Here is an 18463-nt window from a genome sequence, read left to right as displayed (position 1 = left end):
ACACCACTGACCTCTCTACAGATCTACAGAACATCGCTCCTCTACCTCCTGACAGATACACAGTGATATATCCTGCAGATTATTACACCACTGACCTCTCTACAGATCTGCAGAACATTGCTCCTCTACCTCCTGACAGATACATAGTGATATATCCTGCAGATTATTACACCACTGACCTCTCTACAGATCTGCAGAACATTGCTCCTCTACCTCCTGACAGATACATAGTGATATATCCTGCAGATTATTACACCACTGACCTCTCTACAGATCTGCAGAACATTGCTCCTCTACCTCCTGACAGATACATAGTGATATATCCTGCAGATTATTACACCACTGACCTCTCTACAGATCTGCAGAACATCGCTCCTCTACCTCCTGACAGATACACAGTGATATATCCTGCAGATTATTACACCACTGACCTCTCTACAGATCTGCAGAGCATTGCTCCTCTACCTCCTGACAGATACATAGTGATATATCCTGCAGATTATTAAACCACTGACCTCCTCTATAGATCTGCAGAACATTGCTCCTCTACCTCCTGACAGATACATAGTGATATATCCTGCAGATTATTACACCACTGACTTCTCTACAGATCTGCAGAACATCGCTCCTCTACCTCCTGACAGATACACAGTGATATATCCTGCAGATTATTACACCACTGACCTCTCTACAGATCTGCAGAACATCGCTCCTCCACCTCCTGACAGATACATAGTGATATATCCTGCAGATTATTACACCACTGACCTCTCTACAGATCTGCAGAACATTGCTCCTCTACCTCCTGACAGATACATAGTGATATATCCTGCAGATTATTACACCACTGACCTCTCTACAGATCTGCAGAACATTGCTCCTCCACCTCCTGACAGATACATAGTGATATATCCTGCAGATTATTACACCACTGACCTCTCTACAGACTGCAGAACATCGCTCCTCTACCTCCTGACAGATACATAGTGATATATCCTGCAGATTATTACACCACTGACCTCTCTACAGATCTGCAGAACATTGCTCCTCTACCTCCTGACAGATACATAGTGATATATCCTGCAGATTATTACACCACTGACCTCTCTAGAGATCTGCAGAACATTGCTCCTCTACCTCCTGACAGATACATAGTGATATATCCTGCAGATTATTACACCACTGACCTCTCTAGAGATCTGCAGAACATTGCTCCTCTACCTCCTGACAGATACATAGTGATATATCCTGCAGATTATTACACCACTGACCTCTCTACAGATCTGCAGAACATTGCTCCTCTACCTCCTGACAGATACATAGTGATATATCCTGCAGATTATTACACCACTGACCTCTCTACAGATCTGCAGAACATTGCTCCTCTACCTCCTGACAGATACATAGTGATATATCCTGCAGATTATTACACCACTGACCTCTCTACAAATCTGCAGAACATTTCTCCTCTACCTCCTGACAGATACATAGTGATATATCCTGCAGATTATTACACCACTGACCTCTACAGATCTGCAGAACATTACTCCTCTACCTCCTGACAGATACATAGTGATATATCCTGCAGATTATTACACCACTGACCTCTCTACAGATCTGCAGAACATTGCTCCTCTACCTCCTGACAGATACATAGTGATATATCCTGCAGATTATTACACCACTGACCTCTCTACAGATCTGCAGAACATTGCTCCTCCACCTCCTGACAGATACAGTGATATATCCTGCAGATTATTACACCACTGACCTCTCTACAGATCTGCAGAACATCGCTCCTCTACCTCCTGACAGATACATAGTGATATATCCTGCAGATTATTACACCACTGACCTCTCTAGAGATCTGCAGAACATTGCTCCTCTACCTCCTGACAGATACATAGTGATATATCCTGCAGATTATTACACCACTGACCTCTCTACAGATCTGCAGAACATTGCTCCTCCACCTCCTGACAGATACACAGTGATATATACTGCAGATTATTACACCACTGACCTCTCTACAGATCTGCAGAACATTGCTCCTCCACCTCCTGACAGATACATAGTTATATATCCTGCAGATTATTACACCACTGACCTCTCTACAGATCTGCAGAACATTGCTCCTCCACCTCCTGACAAATACATAGTGATATATACTGCAGATTATTACACCACTGACCTCTCTACAGATCTGCAGAACATTGCTCCTCCACCTCCTGACAGATACATAGTTATATATCCTGCAGATTATTACACCACTGACCTCTCTAGAGATCTGCAGAACATTGCTCCTCCACCTCCTGACAGATACATAGTGATATCCTGCAGATTATTACACCACTGACCTCTCTACAGATCTGCAGAACATCGCTCCTCTACCTCCTGATAAATACATAGTGATATATCCTGCAGATTATTACACCACTGACCTCTCTATAGATCTGCAGAACATTGCTCCTCTACCTCCTGACAGATACATAGTGATATATCCTGCAGATTATTACACCACTGACCTCTCTACAGATCTGCAGAACATTGCTCCTCTACCTCCTGACAGATACATAGTGATATATCCTGCAGATTATTACACCACTGACCTCTCTACAGATCTACAGAACATCGCTCCTCTACCTCCTGACAGATACACAGTGATATATCCTGCAGATTATTACACCACTGACCTCTCTACAGATCTGCAGAACATTGCTCCTCTACCTCCTGACAGATACATAGTGATATATCCTGCAGATTATTACACCACTGACCTCTCTACAGATCTGCAGAACATTGCTCCTCTACCTCCTGACAGATACATAGTGATATATCCTGCAGATTATTACACCACTGACCTCTCTACAAATCTGCAGAACATTGCTCCTCTACCTCCTGACAGATACATAGTGATATATCCTGCAGATTATTACACCACTGACCTCTCTACAGATCTGCAGAACATCGCTCCTCTACCTCCTGACAGATACACAGTGATATATCCTGCAGATTATTACACCACTGACCTCTCTACAGATCTGCAGAGCATTGCTCCTCTACCTCCTGACAGATACATAGTGATATATCCTGCAGATTATTAAACCACTGACCTCCTCTATAGATCTGCAGAACATTGCTCCTCTACCTCCTGACAGATACATAGTGATATATCCTGCAGATTATTACACCACTGACTTCTCTACAGATCTGCAGAACATCGCTCCTCTACCTCCTGACAGATACACAGTGATATATCCTGCAGATTATTACACCACTGACCTCTCTACAGATCTGCAGAACATCGCTCCTCCACCTCCTGACAGATACATAGTGATATATCCTGCAGATTATTACACCACTGACCTCTCTACAGATCTGCAGAACATTGCTCCTCTACCTCCTGACAGATACATAGTGATATATTCTGCAGATTATTACACCACTGACCTCTCTACAGATCGGCAGAACATTGCTCCTCTACCTCCTGACAGATACATAGTGATATATCCTGCAGATTATTACACCACTGACCTCTCTAGAGATCTGCAGAACATTGCTCCTCTACCTCCTGACAGATACATAGTGATATATCCTGCAGATTATTACACCACTGACCTCTCTACAGATCTGCAGAACATTGCTCCTCTACCTCCTGACAGATACATAGTGATATATCCTGCAGATTATTACACCACTGACCTCTCTACAGATCTGCAGAACATCGCTCCTCTACCTCCTGACAGATACATAGTGATATATCCTGCAGATTATTACACCACTGACCTCTCTATAGATCTGCAGAACATTGCTCCTCTACCTCCTGACAGATACATAGTGATATATCCTGCAGATTATTACACCACTGACTTCTCTACCAATCTGCAGAACATTGCTCCTCTACCTCCTGACAGATACATAGTGATATATCCTGCAGATTATTACACCACTGACCTCTCTACAGATCTGCAGAACATTGCTCCTCTACCTCCTGATAGATACATAGTGATATATCCTGCAGATTATTACACCACTGACCTCTCTACAGATCTGCAGAACATTGCACCTCTACTTCCTGACAGATACATAGTGATATATCCTGCAGATTATTACACCACTGACCTCTCTACAGATCTGCAGAACATCGCTCCTCTACCTCCTGACAGATACATAGTGATATATCCTGCAGATTATTACACCACTGACCTCTCTACAGATCTGCAGAACATCGCTCCTCTACCTCCTGACAGATACATAGTGATATATCCTGCAGATTATTACACCACTGACCTCTCTATAGATCTGCAGAACATTGCTCCTCTACCTCCTGACAGATACATAGTGATATATCCTGCAGATTATTACACCACTGACTTCTCTACCAATCTGCAGAATGTTGCTGGATAATTCCACTATATCGCATGTGTGTTTAGTGACATCACAGCGCGGTTTGTGTACCTGGGAATGAATAATGTGTCACCCTCCAGTGAATCCACGGCTTGCTCCTCCAGTATAATAAACTCAGTGTAATTCTCCTGCGCACAGTCTCCCCGGAGTCCGGTATAAATAGCCGACGTTTACCCAGAGACGCCGCTCATAGGAAATGTTCTGGACGTGTTAACGAGATCCAAAACTTTCAGGGATAATTGTCTGTAATCGCCATTGTGCGCAGGACCGGTAAGTGAAGCTTCTGGCCCGCAGTATCGGAGACGCACACAAACAGGGGCATTGCAGCGGGCACAGGGTGGTATATATATATGTGTGTGAGTGTGTGTATATCAGAGATGGTCAGTGGTCTGCACCTGTGGCCCTCCGGCTGTTGTGAAGATACAACTCCCAGCACTCACATAACTAAAGCGCGTCAGGTTGTAGAACCCCCGGGCCATGACGCTGGGTATAAACTATTGTTCTTTGTTATCAGCCATTTCGGAAATTTACTGTGTGGAAAACACCCCCCAATAATGCACATCCCAGATCTCTGCTGACAGAGAGCGCAGCCCGAAGAAGACATTGTGGAGATCACTGCATGCTGGATATTCCCTCCATATAAGCCCCATCATATCACATAGAAGTAGTAGAGGAGGGGGGTCTGTCACCGAGCGAGGACCCCCATGACCTGGCCTGTCTGTGTATTACAGGGGCGGCCAATTACTTTATTCAACCCCACGTAATACACCGGTCATACTTTACTGTAGAGAAACGGAAGAATTGTCGGGCCCTTCACCTGGTGATAACAGCCGAGACCCCCGTAATCAGCTCATCATAGGGAGAATCTTTCCCCTGAATGGAGGTTATTCAAAGTGAAGAACCCTTTAAATTCAGAATCTTACTTCTACCCTCATCTACCCCACAACTCCCCTCATCTACCCCCACACATCTACCCGCTCATCTACCCCCACATCTACCCCATCTAATCCCACACATCAATGTCCACATCTACTCCCTCACCTTTCTCCACATCTACCCCCACTACTACCCGCACACCTTCCCCCACATCTACCCGCACACCTTCCCCCACATCTACCCGCACACCTTCCCCCACATCTACCCGCACACCTTCCCCCACTACTACCCGCACACCTTCCCCCACTACTACCCGCACACCTTCCCCCACATCTACCCCCACTCATCTGCCCGCACACCTTCCCCCACATCTACCCCCACTACTACCCGCCCACCTTCCCCCACTCATCTGCCCGCACACCTTCCCCCACTACTACCCGCACACCTACCTCCACAGTGCGTTAGTCCGTACAGAGTGTAACCCTTGTCACACGTGCAGGCGAATGATCCAGGATAATTATTGCAGGTGTGATCACATGTTCGTTCGAAGGAGCATTCATCAACATCTGCAAGAAAACAGCGATCACTCAGAATATCATCATTAGAGACAGATAATATGCCCCGGTCACTTGGCGCTGAACGTCTCTTCTTTTAAGAAATGAGACCATTTCACCGGAAGCGGCCATGTTGGCGGATATTAAGCCTGTCAGTTCATGACATCTCCATCCACTGATACAGGGACATTTCCAACCAATATATGTTATACATAGAAGATATCAGGGTCCACGTGGACCCCCAGAATTAGGGTCAGTCTCTAAATAATTGTGAAGTTCAGTACCATCATGCACTGGGGGAGGAGTGACCACTACTGAGTGCACTTCATCAGCCTCCCCCATCTTCCTGGGTAACATTGCAGTGCTGGTCACGTTTACTGTTCCATTGTTACATTTCATGCCAGTCATTGGCAGTGCCTACCTTGGCAGGACCTCTCGTCTGTGAGTAATTTATACCCCGCTCTGCAGCTGCAATCAAAGCTGCCCACGGTGTTTTTGCAGAAATGATCACACCCTCCGTTGTTGCTCTGGCATTCATCAACATCTGAAAAGAAAACAAGTCACGAAGAGACATTGCGGAGTCATTTCTCCTGGGGTTTACTGTACAGAGACGCTGGCAGGGATGACAGGGGGCATCATCAGTGTGGGCAGCACAATATGGGTCAGCCACAGGTCGGAGAACACGGTCTAGAATACGGATCCTTTTACACAGGCCGATATTGGCCGTGAAAGCCAGCGCCGATCCACGAGAAAGCTCATCGATCGCCGCTCGTTGCCCCTTTCACAAGGAGCGATGATCAGTAATGTATGGGGCCGAGCGATCGTTACTAAGACCACTTGTCCCCATACAGGTCGTTGTTTACATAGGTAGATCTGCTGCCGACAACGATAATATTTTCGGCTACATAAACCATAGCGTTTCGCTCGCTCATCACCTGAACGTTGCGCTGTTTACACAGTTGGTCGGGAACGGCCGTTCATTCGCTCGCTTGTCCGAAAATTGGCCCGTGTAAAAGGGCCTTTAGACCGGCAGATCTTATTTGGAGACCATGAACTGTACTCTATTGTCTGCCGACCGACCCCCCCGGGCATGTTATTATAAGGCAATGTAAGTCAAAGGGGTCCGGCAGGCGCCAGTAGTATCCATTGTAAAACGAATCTGGCAGAGCACTGAGGCGTCCATGGTGTCCGGCGTGACAAATAGCGCTACGTGTGCTGAAACGGATGCCCCACACTACTACGGGAGAGAATTGTTATAATCTAATAAATTCTACTAAGAGAGATGCAGATGGTCAATCGAAGCATTAAAAAATCCACAAAATGACATGATAATCTGTCCACTAGGTGGTGGTGTTTTTTTCTTTTTTTAAATAAATTCTTAGACTTGTTCAAAGCTAAAAAGTGAATAAAACGGTTTATTTAGAGGCAGGGTATCTGATATACTAAAGCGCAACTTCATAGATGGAGTAAATCTTTCTCCGTACGAGAATCACGCCCAAATCCGGCGCTTTAAGGCTGGGTTCACACGTGGCGGAATTTCACTTAAATTCCGCTGCGGACACTCCGCAGCGTTAATCCGCAGCGGAGCCGTTTGTCCATTGACTTACACTTTAATTTAGCAGTGTTCGTTTAGACGAGGCGTAAAATTCCGCTGCGGAGCATAGGCTGCGGAGCGGAATTTGGTGTCCGCAGCATGCTCTGTCTGTTGCGGAGCAGTGGCGGACTCATGGCGGAATTTCTCCATTGACTTCAATGGAGATTCAAAGTTCCGCAATGAAGTCCGCAGCTGTCATGCACATGTTATGTGTGCTGCGGATGCGTCTTGCTTTTTTAACTTGACATTTCTTCATTCTGGCTGGACCTATGTATTTCTAGGTCTACAGCCAGACTGAGGAAGTCAATGGGGCTCCCGTAATGACGGGAGCGTTGCTAGGAGACGTCAGTAAATAGTCACTGTCCAGGGTGCTGAAAGAGTTAAGCGATCGGCAGTAACTGTTTCTGCACCCGGGACAGTGACTACCGATCCCAATATACAGCAACCTGTAAAAAAATAGAAGTTCATACTTACCGAGAACCCCCTGCTTCTGTCTCCAGTCCGGCTTCCCAGGATGACGTTTCAGTCTAAGTGACGGCTGCAGCCAATCACAGGCTAATAACAGGCTGCAGCGGTCACATGGACTGCCGCGTCATCCAGGGAGATCGGGCTGGATGCCGAAGGAGGGACGCGTCACCAAGACAACGGCCGGTAAGTATGAAATTCTTTTACTTTCACTAGGGAAAGTGCTGTCCCTTCTCTCTATCCTGCACTGATATCCTGCACTGATAGGGAGAAGGGAAGCACTTTTCCCGCAGTCCGCAGCAGCTAGTCCGCATCAATGTACTGCACATTTTGTGCAGATCCGCAGCAGAATCTGCAACGCAGATTCTGTGCGGCATTGATGCGGACAGTTGCGGAGGAAATCCGCCATGTGGGGGCATGCCCTAACTCATTCTCAATTTGGATGGAACCGTCTCACTTTGGCAAAGACACCAAAGTGCCAAATCCAAGTTGAACCCAGAACATAACGTTCGGACCCGCTCCGCCTGCCGCCGACGGCTGTTCCCAGACTTAATTGCCGCCTCGCTCACCTTTACACGTCTTGCCATCAAACTGCAACGTAAATCCAACAGGACAGCTGCAGCGTACACCCGTCGATGTGTCCCGGCACGTCCGGTCACACCCGCCGTTATTAACAGCGCACGTTTCTGAGGAGACAGAGGAGTCATTATCAGGACGATTCATTTATAAAATATTTAATATCGCACAATCTCTTGCCTTAAAGATTTAAAGTGACAGTCACCATTATTGAAGCACATAAATGTGGGATAGTGATCTTTGGGCAATCTCATTACCATAGAAACCTTTACATATCAGCAGATTTTGAAGAATTGAGATTTTTTTTGTGAAGAGGAGGAGTAGGAGGACCGGCAGTGCTGCCAGAATTATCGTGTTTTTGTATACAATAAATTTAGGGAGAGAACGTCTTAAATTTGGGTACTTTAAAGTGATTGTATGGGAAACAGCGCCACTCTTATCCATGGCCTGTGTCTGGTATTCAAGTGAATATGGAAGAGCTGCAATACCAGAAGTAACCATGCAGCAGGGGTGGCGCTGTATGGGAAAATGCAGCCATATGTTTGTAATCCAGGAAAACCAGCTGGGCATACATGAAATGATAACAGTTAATGCTTTTAATAAAAACCACCGCTTTACACATGTCCTATTAGGACGTGTGGATGTCACAGAGGAGGGTCATGCTCATGGGAATCCCCTCTATGAGCCATTTGACTGACTGGCATGTAATACATTTCCCCTCTCCAGTCGCATTTTCCCCAGACCCGGGATAGTTGAAAAAAGTGATTATCATACGTGACAACCCCAAAAAAACTCGGCTCACATGTAACACGTTAGTGCCCGTCCAGAGGTTACTGTATATCCCTGTATAGGGCCTCCGCTATCTTACCCATGACCAGCCTGCGCTTCACCCTCTTGTCCATCTCAGCCACGGACGTTGCGTTGCTGTCAGATTCCTCTTTCTCTGGTGGATAAAAGAGACCAACGTTTGAGTCAATTTTGAAACAACTAGAAAGTTACCAGACATCAAATAAACTTTCCAAAACTGAGTATCTAAAAGAAGACAAAGAACAGAGCTGAGATCTCCCAGCATTCCCTGCTTGTTCAGTGTCTGCACAGAACTTGCTCTGGTGATTTACATTCTGGGAAGTGTCATCTTTACAACAGGCAACGTCGTACAGTTACTTCATGTAAAGAAAGTTAACTCTGCATTAAAAGAGATTAACTAAGCTATTAGGGAGGTCTCTGTCCACAAGCTTGCTGACGGTTTCCAATAATAACCAGCAGAATTAAGACTGCAGTTCATGATTAAAATACTCAGCATCAGTACAGGATAAGTAATGTCATGTATGTACACAGTGACTCCACCAGCAGAATAGTGAGTGCAGCTCTGGAGTATAATACACGATGTAACTCAGGATCAGTACAGGATAAGTAATGTATGTACACAGTGACTCCACCAGCAGAATAGTGAGTGCAGCTCTGGAGTATAATACAGGATATAACTCAGGATCAGTACAGGATAAGTAATGTAATGTATGTACACAGTGACTCCACCAGCAGAATAGTGAGTGCAGCTCTGGGGTATAATACAGGATATAACTCAGGATCAGTACAGGATAAGTAATGTAATGTATGTACACAGTGACTCCACCAGCAGAATAGTGAGTGCAGCTCTGGAGTATAATACAGGATATAACTCAGGATCAGTACAGGATAAGTAATATAATGTATGTACACAGTGACTCCACCAGCAGAATAGTGAGTGCAGCTCTGAAGTATAATACAGGATGTAACTCAGGATCAGCTCAGGATAAGTAATGTAATGTATGTACACAGTGACTCCACCAGCAGAATAGTGAGTGCAGCTCTGGAGTATAATACAGGATATAACTCAGGATCAGTACAGGATAAGTAATGTAATGTATGTACACAGTGACTCCACCAGCAGAATAGTGAGTGCAGCTCTGGAGTATAATACACGATGTAACTCAGGATCAGTACAGGATAAGTAATGTAATGTATGTACATAGTGACTCCACCAGCAGAATAGTGAGTGCAGCTCTGGAGTATAATACAGGATGTAACTCAGGATCAGTACAGGATAAGTAATATAATGTATGTACACAGTGACTCCACCAGCAGAATAGTGAGTGCAGCTCTGGAGTATAATACAGGATATAACTCAGGATCAGTACAGGATAAGTAATGTAATGTATGTACACAGTGACTCCACCAGCAGAATAGTGAGTGCAGCTCTGGAGTATAATACAGGATGTAACTCAGGATCAGTACAGGATAAGTAATGTAATGTATGTACACAGTGACTCCACCAGCAGAATAGTGAGTGCAGCTCTAGAGTATAATGCATACTAGAGTATAATCAGTACAGGGTAAGTAAAGTATATATGCTGTAACTCCGCTATTTATCTAGATTCTTTATCTGTATATTGGTGATCAGTAATAGGTGACAGCAACTTGAGCCAATATAAAATACTAATTACCTACGCAGGTCTTGCCATCGGATTGCAGATTGTACTTTGGGTGGCACATGCAGACTGGCCTGGTGTCTGTATCGTTACACGTATGTTGACATCCTCCGTTTCCGTGATTACAGGTCACTGTGAATGGGACACAGACAGGAGTCAGACTAAGAGAACGATCTGATGTTTTCATTCTAATAAGGGTATGTTCACATGGCCTATTTTCGGCCGCTTTTTGGACCGTAAACGGACGAAAAACGGCTGAAAAATCGAAAGCAGAACACCCCCAAACATCTGCCCATTGATTTCAATGGGAAAAACTGCGTTCTATTCCGATGGGCCGTTGAAAAACGGGCGCGTAAAAAAACGGGCGCGAAAAAGTAGTGCAGTTCCCTTATTGGGATGTTTTTGGAGCCGTTTTTCATAGACTCCATTGAAAACAGCTCCAAAAACGGCCGTAAAAAATGCAGCGAAAATCGCGAGTGGCTTAAAAAATGTCTGAAAAGCAGGAGCTGTTTTCCCTTGAAAACAGTTCCGTATTTTCAGCCGTTTTTGAGTTTGCGTGTGAACAGAGCCTAAGACTTAATAAAAAAAATGGCTGATGAACGTCTCCGCTCTCCATTATAGTGAGAATCGCGAGCTCCGTGACCACGGTTTGCAAAAGTGTTGAATTTCTAAATCTTTGACGTGTCTACAATATTTATTTTGTTATATTAATATCTAGAAAACAACTTTACAAGGCAGCGGCGAACCATATATACCAGCACACCGAATATACAGCGGAACGGGGGCTTCACACGCAGCGGTTTATTTAGGAAAAATGCCACGTTTTTTTTCTGGTGTCTATTGCTAAATGCTCTTGAAATCAATGAGAAAATCTAAAACGCACTACAAACGTGGCTTTTTCAGGTGGTAATTTTACTCTTTAGCCTTAGGTCAGTGGCGTTTTTTAAAATCGCATCAAGACTGGCTATGGCGCTTTTCTCCAGCATCTAGTTGTTCTCCCATAGACCTCCATAGGTTGTTTTGCCTCTTCAAAAAAAATAAATGCACGGGTCAATGTGGAGTGCACATACTGGATACAATTGTAGCAAACCTTCAGCTGTGGGAAGTATTAGATCTGTACAGGTTTTCAGTCTGTGGCTGTAGCAAGAATGTTTCCATTAACTGACAGCAAGCACAGATTTTGGTGATCAATTGGAACACCAAGTCTATTAGAAAGCGGCAGACGGTCTCGTTATACAATAATTACATAAAACCAGTAAATCCTCGTAATTTAGATTGTTTGATTTGATGGTAAAAGCGCTCGTGTCCCCCCCTCCCGTACAGACCTCGTATTCAGTGCCATCTCCTGTGTGATCTGCCCATTAACTACAGAGAGCCGGGCTGAAACCAGAGCCGCCCCCCCCCCCTCCCTGACCCCAAACTGATGGAAGATCGCCCCTCAGCACCAGTTTATACAAGGGCCCCCTCCCCCTGGACACAACCATTTCACAAGCACTTTTCTTAAAAGGGGGAAATGATTGGGCAGATGAATTACTGGCAGACGTGTGTGTGACGGAGCGAAGCTGGCGGGCGACAGGCGGGGCGACAGGCGGAACGCCTCAGACTTTACTATTGTTTTGATTTTTTTTTGGCGCAGAAATTCCCTCATTTGTTTATTGAAATAGAAACGTAATAAACCCTAAAACAGAGACGAGACATAATACAAGGAGTCTTATTAGGCTATGTTCACACGGGGTATTTTGCCGAGTTTTTTGACGCGGAAACCGCGTCGCAAAAACGGCCTGAAAATGCCTCCCATTGATTTCAATGGGAGGCGTCAGCGTCTTTTTCCCGCGAGCAAAAACTGCCTCGCGGGAAAAAGAAGCGACATGCCCTATCTTCGGGCGCTTCCGCCTCTGACCTCCCATTGACTTCAATGGGAGGCAGAGAAAGCGTATTTCGCGCTGTTTTATGCCCGTGGCGCTCAATGGCCGCGGGCGAAAAACGGCACGAAAAACTCCGCGAAAATCGGCGTGCAGGGAGAGGAAAATCTGCCTCAAAGTTCCAAACGGAATTTTGAGGCAGATATTCCTCCTGAAAAATACCCCGTGTGAACATAGCCTTAGAGTGAAATTCCTTTCATCCGGCATCCGATAATCCAGAAAATCTAAAGATTTGCGCTTTCTTTCAGCACAGAACTGTAGTATAAAGCAGAATTTCCCAAGAGCAGAGATATAAGATGAGGAATGATCAGAACTGTCACATATGGAATTGCCTATAGATTCTATATTTCACTTTCATTTAAAGGAAATTTTTATGTTTTATGTCAATAAAGCTTAAAGTTCTGCAACTTTCCAATGTACTTTGTGTTTCATCTTCTCACCATTTGTAGAAATTCTGCTTGCTGTCAGTGAGTGAAAACATACTTGTTTGCACCCAAACAACCGAAACTTTTCATTGCGGAGGGTTTGTCATAATTGTATTAATCCTAAGCACTCTCCTGTGATTGGACAGTTTGGACTTATTTACAGAAGACCCCTTTAAATACCATAACAGGTACAAACGGGCAAGACAAATGTGAAGCATGTCCAATAAATGATAGAACAGACTTCCATTGGTCCTGATGGTTGACCATCCCCCGTGGGGAATTTGCGCGCTGATTGTTCTCACGGATGGGACTTCAGGACACTTCATGCCCTTTTTTCCAGACTGTCCCGACCACAGATCAGGTCAGGTCCCTGCGCTTCTTATAAACTCACGGATACAATCTCGCTGGTTCTTTGCGAGCTCAAATCCCGGTCTGCAGTCGCACGCTACGCCTCCTCTCGGGCTCTCCCTGCAGATGTCGCCACATCCGTGCTCCTTGTTCATGCAGCTCAGGCCTTCTGAAAAACACAAAGTGAGAATCTGAGTGTAAAGTTCACAGCTCGGAAACACCAAACCACGGATCCCGCCTGGAATTTGGCTGAATCGCACGGTATTTATGTCGGATCTAAAACGTAAAATTCTATCATCTGTAATGCGCCATTCCGAGGGTTTATGTCCACGCATAAGCTCCTAATTGGCCATGTTGGGGCGGATCTGGAGGAGGGGCGATCACCCCTCTAAACAAACAGCGCCATATTCTTTGTCCAATACATTTTAATCCAATACATAACGATCAGTGCGGCCACGTTCAGACATGGTGGGATCGCAGTGGAATTCTGCAGCAGACGTTTTTTACATTTGTTTCTATACGTTTTTAGGAAACTTAGTTCAGACGTTGCGGGAAATAACGGTGCGAAATTCAGGCTGCGGAGCAGAATTTTCCCTCCGCAGCAGATCATGACGTTGCAGAGAAGAAGCGGAATTTCACTGCGGATTTCAGCCTTTGCAACGCAGAAACTGAAATCTGTGGCGTCCGCTGTGATATCTGCAACGTCTGAATTACCTGTCAAATATGCAAATGTTCGTTGCGTAACCCGGTATCGCTGAAGCTTCGGGCGCCGCTGTACTGGGGCCTGGCGGTGCTCAGAGCTGAAGAGAAGCCGGGACTACGGAGAGGTACATATAAAGAGTGGTCTGGGGTCTGAAGTAATGGAGGGGCCTGTGGTCTGAAAATAATTTAGGGGTCTGGTCGAGGGTCTAAAATGTAGGAGTCCAGTCTGGAGTCTGAATTTGTGTTGCTATAGGTGGGTGGGGATGGCGGTGGAAGCGAGGGGGCAAAGATGTCCGGACGGAAAACTCTTCTGTCTTCGGGAGAAGTCGTCATGGCGGTCTGGGCCGGATGGAAGAGACGGATAATGAACGAGAAGCGATTTTCTAGAGTCCAGGCTGCGTTGTGTCATGTGACCACTATATTTTCTGTTGATTGGATACGAGGACTCACAGAAGGGAGGGGCAAATGTCAACAGTTTTTAGCGCCCCTCCCCCCAGATTGGAACATTGGGGTGCAGTTTAGTCAGTGAAAGAGCGCCCCCTAGCTCAGTGTTATTAGGGCGACTGTAAGATATCATATATTTTAGGCGAAGTTCACACGGCAAACAAAAACGTCTGTAAAATACGGAGCTTTTCAAGGGAAAACAGTCTCTGATTTTCAGTCGTTTTTTAAGCATCAAGCGTTTTTTTACGGCCGTTTTTGGAGCTGTTTTACTATTGACCCAATGAAACGGCTCAAGAAGTGACATGCACTTTTTTACGAGGGGCGGGGGGTTTCTACGTGCCATTTTTAACAACGCCCTGTGGAAACAGAACGCTGTTTTTGCCATTGAAATCAATGGGCAGATGTTTGGAGGAGTTCGGCCATCGCATATTCAGCCGTTTTTCGGGGGGGTTACGGCCGTGTGAATATTCCCTAATGGTGTCTGATATAGACTGTCAACTGCATAAGGGCTGATTCAGACGAACGTGGCGTTTTTGCGCACGCAAAACACGCGACGTTTTGCCTGCGCAAAAGCCACTTGACAGCTCCGTGTGTCAGCAGCATATGATGCGCGGCTGCGTGATTTTCGCGCAGCCGCCATCATTATGACACTCTGTTTGGATGTTTGTAGCACGCGTTGCTTTTCTGTTTACATTCATCCTTTTGACAGCTGGTGCGCGAAACAGGCAGTCTGCACGGAAGTGCTTCTGTGCTGCATGCGTGGTTTTCACGCACCCATTGACTTCAATGGGTGCGTGATGCGCGAAAAACGCTGACATATTGAACATGTCGCGCTTTTTACGCAGCGGACAAACGCTGCGCAAAAAGCACGGACTGTCTGTACTGCCCCATAGACTTCTATTGGTCCATGCGAGCCGTGTGAAAACCACACGGCCAGCACGGACGCAATTCACGTTCGTGTGAATCGGCACTAAAGGAAAGAGTGAAAACTCTTTTTTTATTTCGGTCTAATATTAATTTCTATTAGAACTGATCGACAATGACACAAAAAATCTGCACTTTATCTGACAAAATGGCTGCCTTCAACCGCCGTACGCAAATCACAAACATACATTTTCTACTGTCCACTGCCTTCTTCTTTTTTTTAACCAACCCGAGACAAAAATTAAAACTTTGGTCCAATTTATCTTCCAGGATAAATGTAACCGAAAATACGAAGAAATCGGCGCTAGGCCGCGGAGTTAAGACGGGTCCGTCATCATTGAGTTACGTGCAGACGTCAGATCTAGCGTGAAACGTGATCCCTTTATTGTACGATACAGACCCGCCCGCTCGTCTAGAAATCCTGAGAAGCGGGGCCGGCTTCGCTGATATTTAAGTCGCTGCTACAAGATGGCCGCTTTCCCGATTAAACCCCGCGGGCACGCTTTTTTCAGATCTGACTGCCTGTATTACCAGGACGACCACAGAGTAAGATCCTGGAGACGACCAGACGTTTGTATTGGCCTCCGATCGCTGGGAATGAATCCATGGGAAAACGCCGGCAACTTGTATATGAATAATTCAGGTGTAAAACACTCGGCGGCTGCTAAAGAAAACAACAAGCCGTCCATGAAACTGAAGCCGTCATTGTAACAGCCTATAAAGTAACGGTTCTGGCTCCTGCGAACGCTTCACAAAGTCTCTGGATTTCGTTAGGGTTTTTGTTCTGCTTGGTAATCACAGGGTCAGAAGTTGAGTAATACCGGGTTGGGGTCTCCAGCGAGCGGTTACGGTTCACTGGCTGGAACATTTACCATAGGACAGAGGAGACGGGGAGCCTGGGAACACCGAGACGGGGAGTCCTAGGAGCTTACAATTAAAGGGCTCGCCCCGTCTTCTGTACATAAAGCTTCATCATTGTATAAGGAGAGTTCCGGAACTTTTTATAGACTTTATGTTTCAATGCCCCACCATTTTCTAGATCTCTGCAAGCTGTCAGTGAACATTTTCGGTTTTGCGAACCCTCCGCCTGTGTGAGCAGGACTAGGCCAGGAAGGGGTTTAAGCCTCTGGATGTAAATAATTAATACTTGAGGAATTGAAACACAAAGTCTACTTGAAAGTTGCAGAACATTTCCCTATACAATTATACAATACCCGTTTAGGCCACGTTCCCCCTCCCATAACTGCACCGGACAGTGGCGGAGAGTCCGCATGAACGCTGCCCGCCAGCAAGACAGCTCGCCACGCTGACATGTCATCCATGATGACATCACTATGGAGGGCAGTAACTGACAAATCACAACATAGTGCAGCAAACGGGAGCGGCGGGGACCTGGAGAGCGACGGGGATCTGGAGAGCGACGGGGACCTGGAGAGCGACGTCACGTGCGAACATGAATCTTAATTTTAAAATTCAATGACATTTTATTTTTTAAACTCTGAAAACCCTGTCAATTAATGAGAAAAACGATGACAGAAAAATCCGGGCGTGCGGTTTCTTCTACGCTGCGCAGTGTGGATGTGGCCCTGGACCCCCAGCACCTGCGCCATTTCCTCCACTGATTGAGCACAGTCCATTTGTCTCAATCTAAGCCTTTAAATTACCCTAATGTGCCCGTGTAATCATCCACCGGGCGACCTCTGACGGCTCTGCAACAAATTGCCCCCAATTCCGATGCTTTTCGTCGCTGTGCCGCCCTCTTGTCTGAGGTTGTAACAGTATCCAAGCCAAGTCGCCAGGGTAATATAGCTCAACGACGCGTGCGATTACACGCCACACTCCAATCATGGCCTTACACCCCCATCATGACCCCCATCATGACTCGCGTCTGTTTCCTGCCCCCCCATTATATAGCCAGAACTGAACCACCAATATTTATTCTACACCGGTCACCAAGTCACGAGCCAAACCAACGAGTCCGCCGAGCGTTACACTTACTGTATACAAGAGACTAATAAAGAGGTCGTCTACGCAGCACCTCAAGCTTAGATACTCCAAATCAGCTGCACAAGTATCAAACATGATAGGATTAGATACGCCAGCTCAAGAGACAGTATCACATGTTAGGATTAGATACCGCAGCTTAGCAGACAGTATCACATGTGACAGGATTAGGTACACAACTAAGCAGACAGTATCACACATGATAGGATTAGATACAGGGGTCCAGTAGACAGTATCACACATGATAGGACTAGATACACAGCTCAGCAGACAGTATCACACATGATAGGATTAGATACACAGCTCAGCAGACAGTATCACACATGATAGGATTAGATACACCTGCGGAGCAGCAGACAGTATCACACATGATAGGATTAGATACACCTGCGGAGCAGCAGACAGTATCACACATGATAGGATTAGATACACCTGCAGAGCAGCAGACAGTATCACACATGATAGGATTAGATACACCTGCAGAGCAGCAGACAATATCACACATGATAGGATTAGATACACCTGCAGAGCAGCAGACAGTATCACACATGATAGGATTAGATACACCTGCAGGGCAGCAGACAGTATCACACATGATAGGATTAGATACACCTGCAGAGCAGCAGACAGTATCACACATGATAGGATTAGATACAGGGTTCCAGCAGACAGTATCACACATGATAGGATTAGATACAGGGGTCCAGTAGACAGTATCACACATGATAGGATTAGATACACAGCTCAGCAGACA

At 45.8% G+C, this 18463-nt stretch overlaps 1 protein-coding gene across 1 annotated transcript in view; it reads right to left on the bottom strand.

Moving 5' to 3' along the window:
* The window catches only part of SCUBE2 (signal peptide, CUB domain and EGF like domain containing 2), a 74506-nt gene that overhangs the window by 27918 nt on the left and 28125 nt on the right, over positions 1 to 18463 (bottom strand). Inside the window, exons 5-10 of the mRNA XM_075838178.1 lie at positions 13679 to 13804; positions 10956 to 11072; positions 9341 to 9415; positions 8466 to 8582; positions 6259 to 6381; positions 5733 to 5849 (exon numbers count right to left, since the gene is read on the bottom strand). Coding sequence (XP_075694293.1) covers positions 5733 to 5849; positions 6259 to 6381; positions 8466 to 8582; positions 9341 to 9415; positions 10956 to 11072; positions 13679 to 13804 — 675 coding nt within the window. The remainder of the gene's footprint in view (positions 1 to 5732; positions 5850 to 6258; positions 6382 to 8465; positions 8583 to 9340; positions 9416 to 10955; positions 11073 to 13678; positions 13805 to 18463) is intronic.

This window comes from Rhinoderma darwinii, chromosome 9, assembly GCF_050947455.1.
Source record: "Rhinoderma darwinii isolate aRhiDar2 chromosome 9, aRhiDar2.hap1, whole genome shotgun sequence".
NCBI lineage: Eukaryota > Metazoa > Chordata > Amphibia > Anura > Rhinodermatidae > Rhinoderma > Rhinoderma darwinii.
Note: the sequence above shows the minus strand (reverse complement) of the source record. Positions and strands in the feature narration are given on the sequence as shown.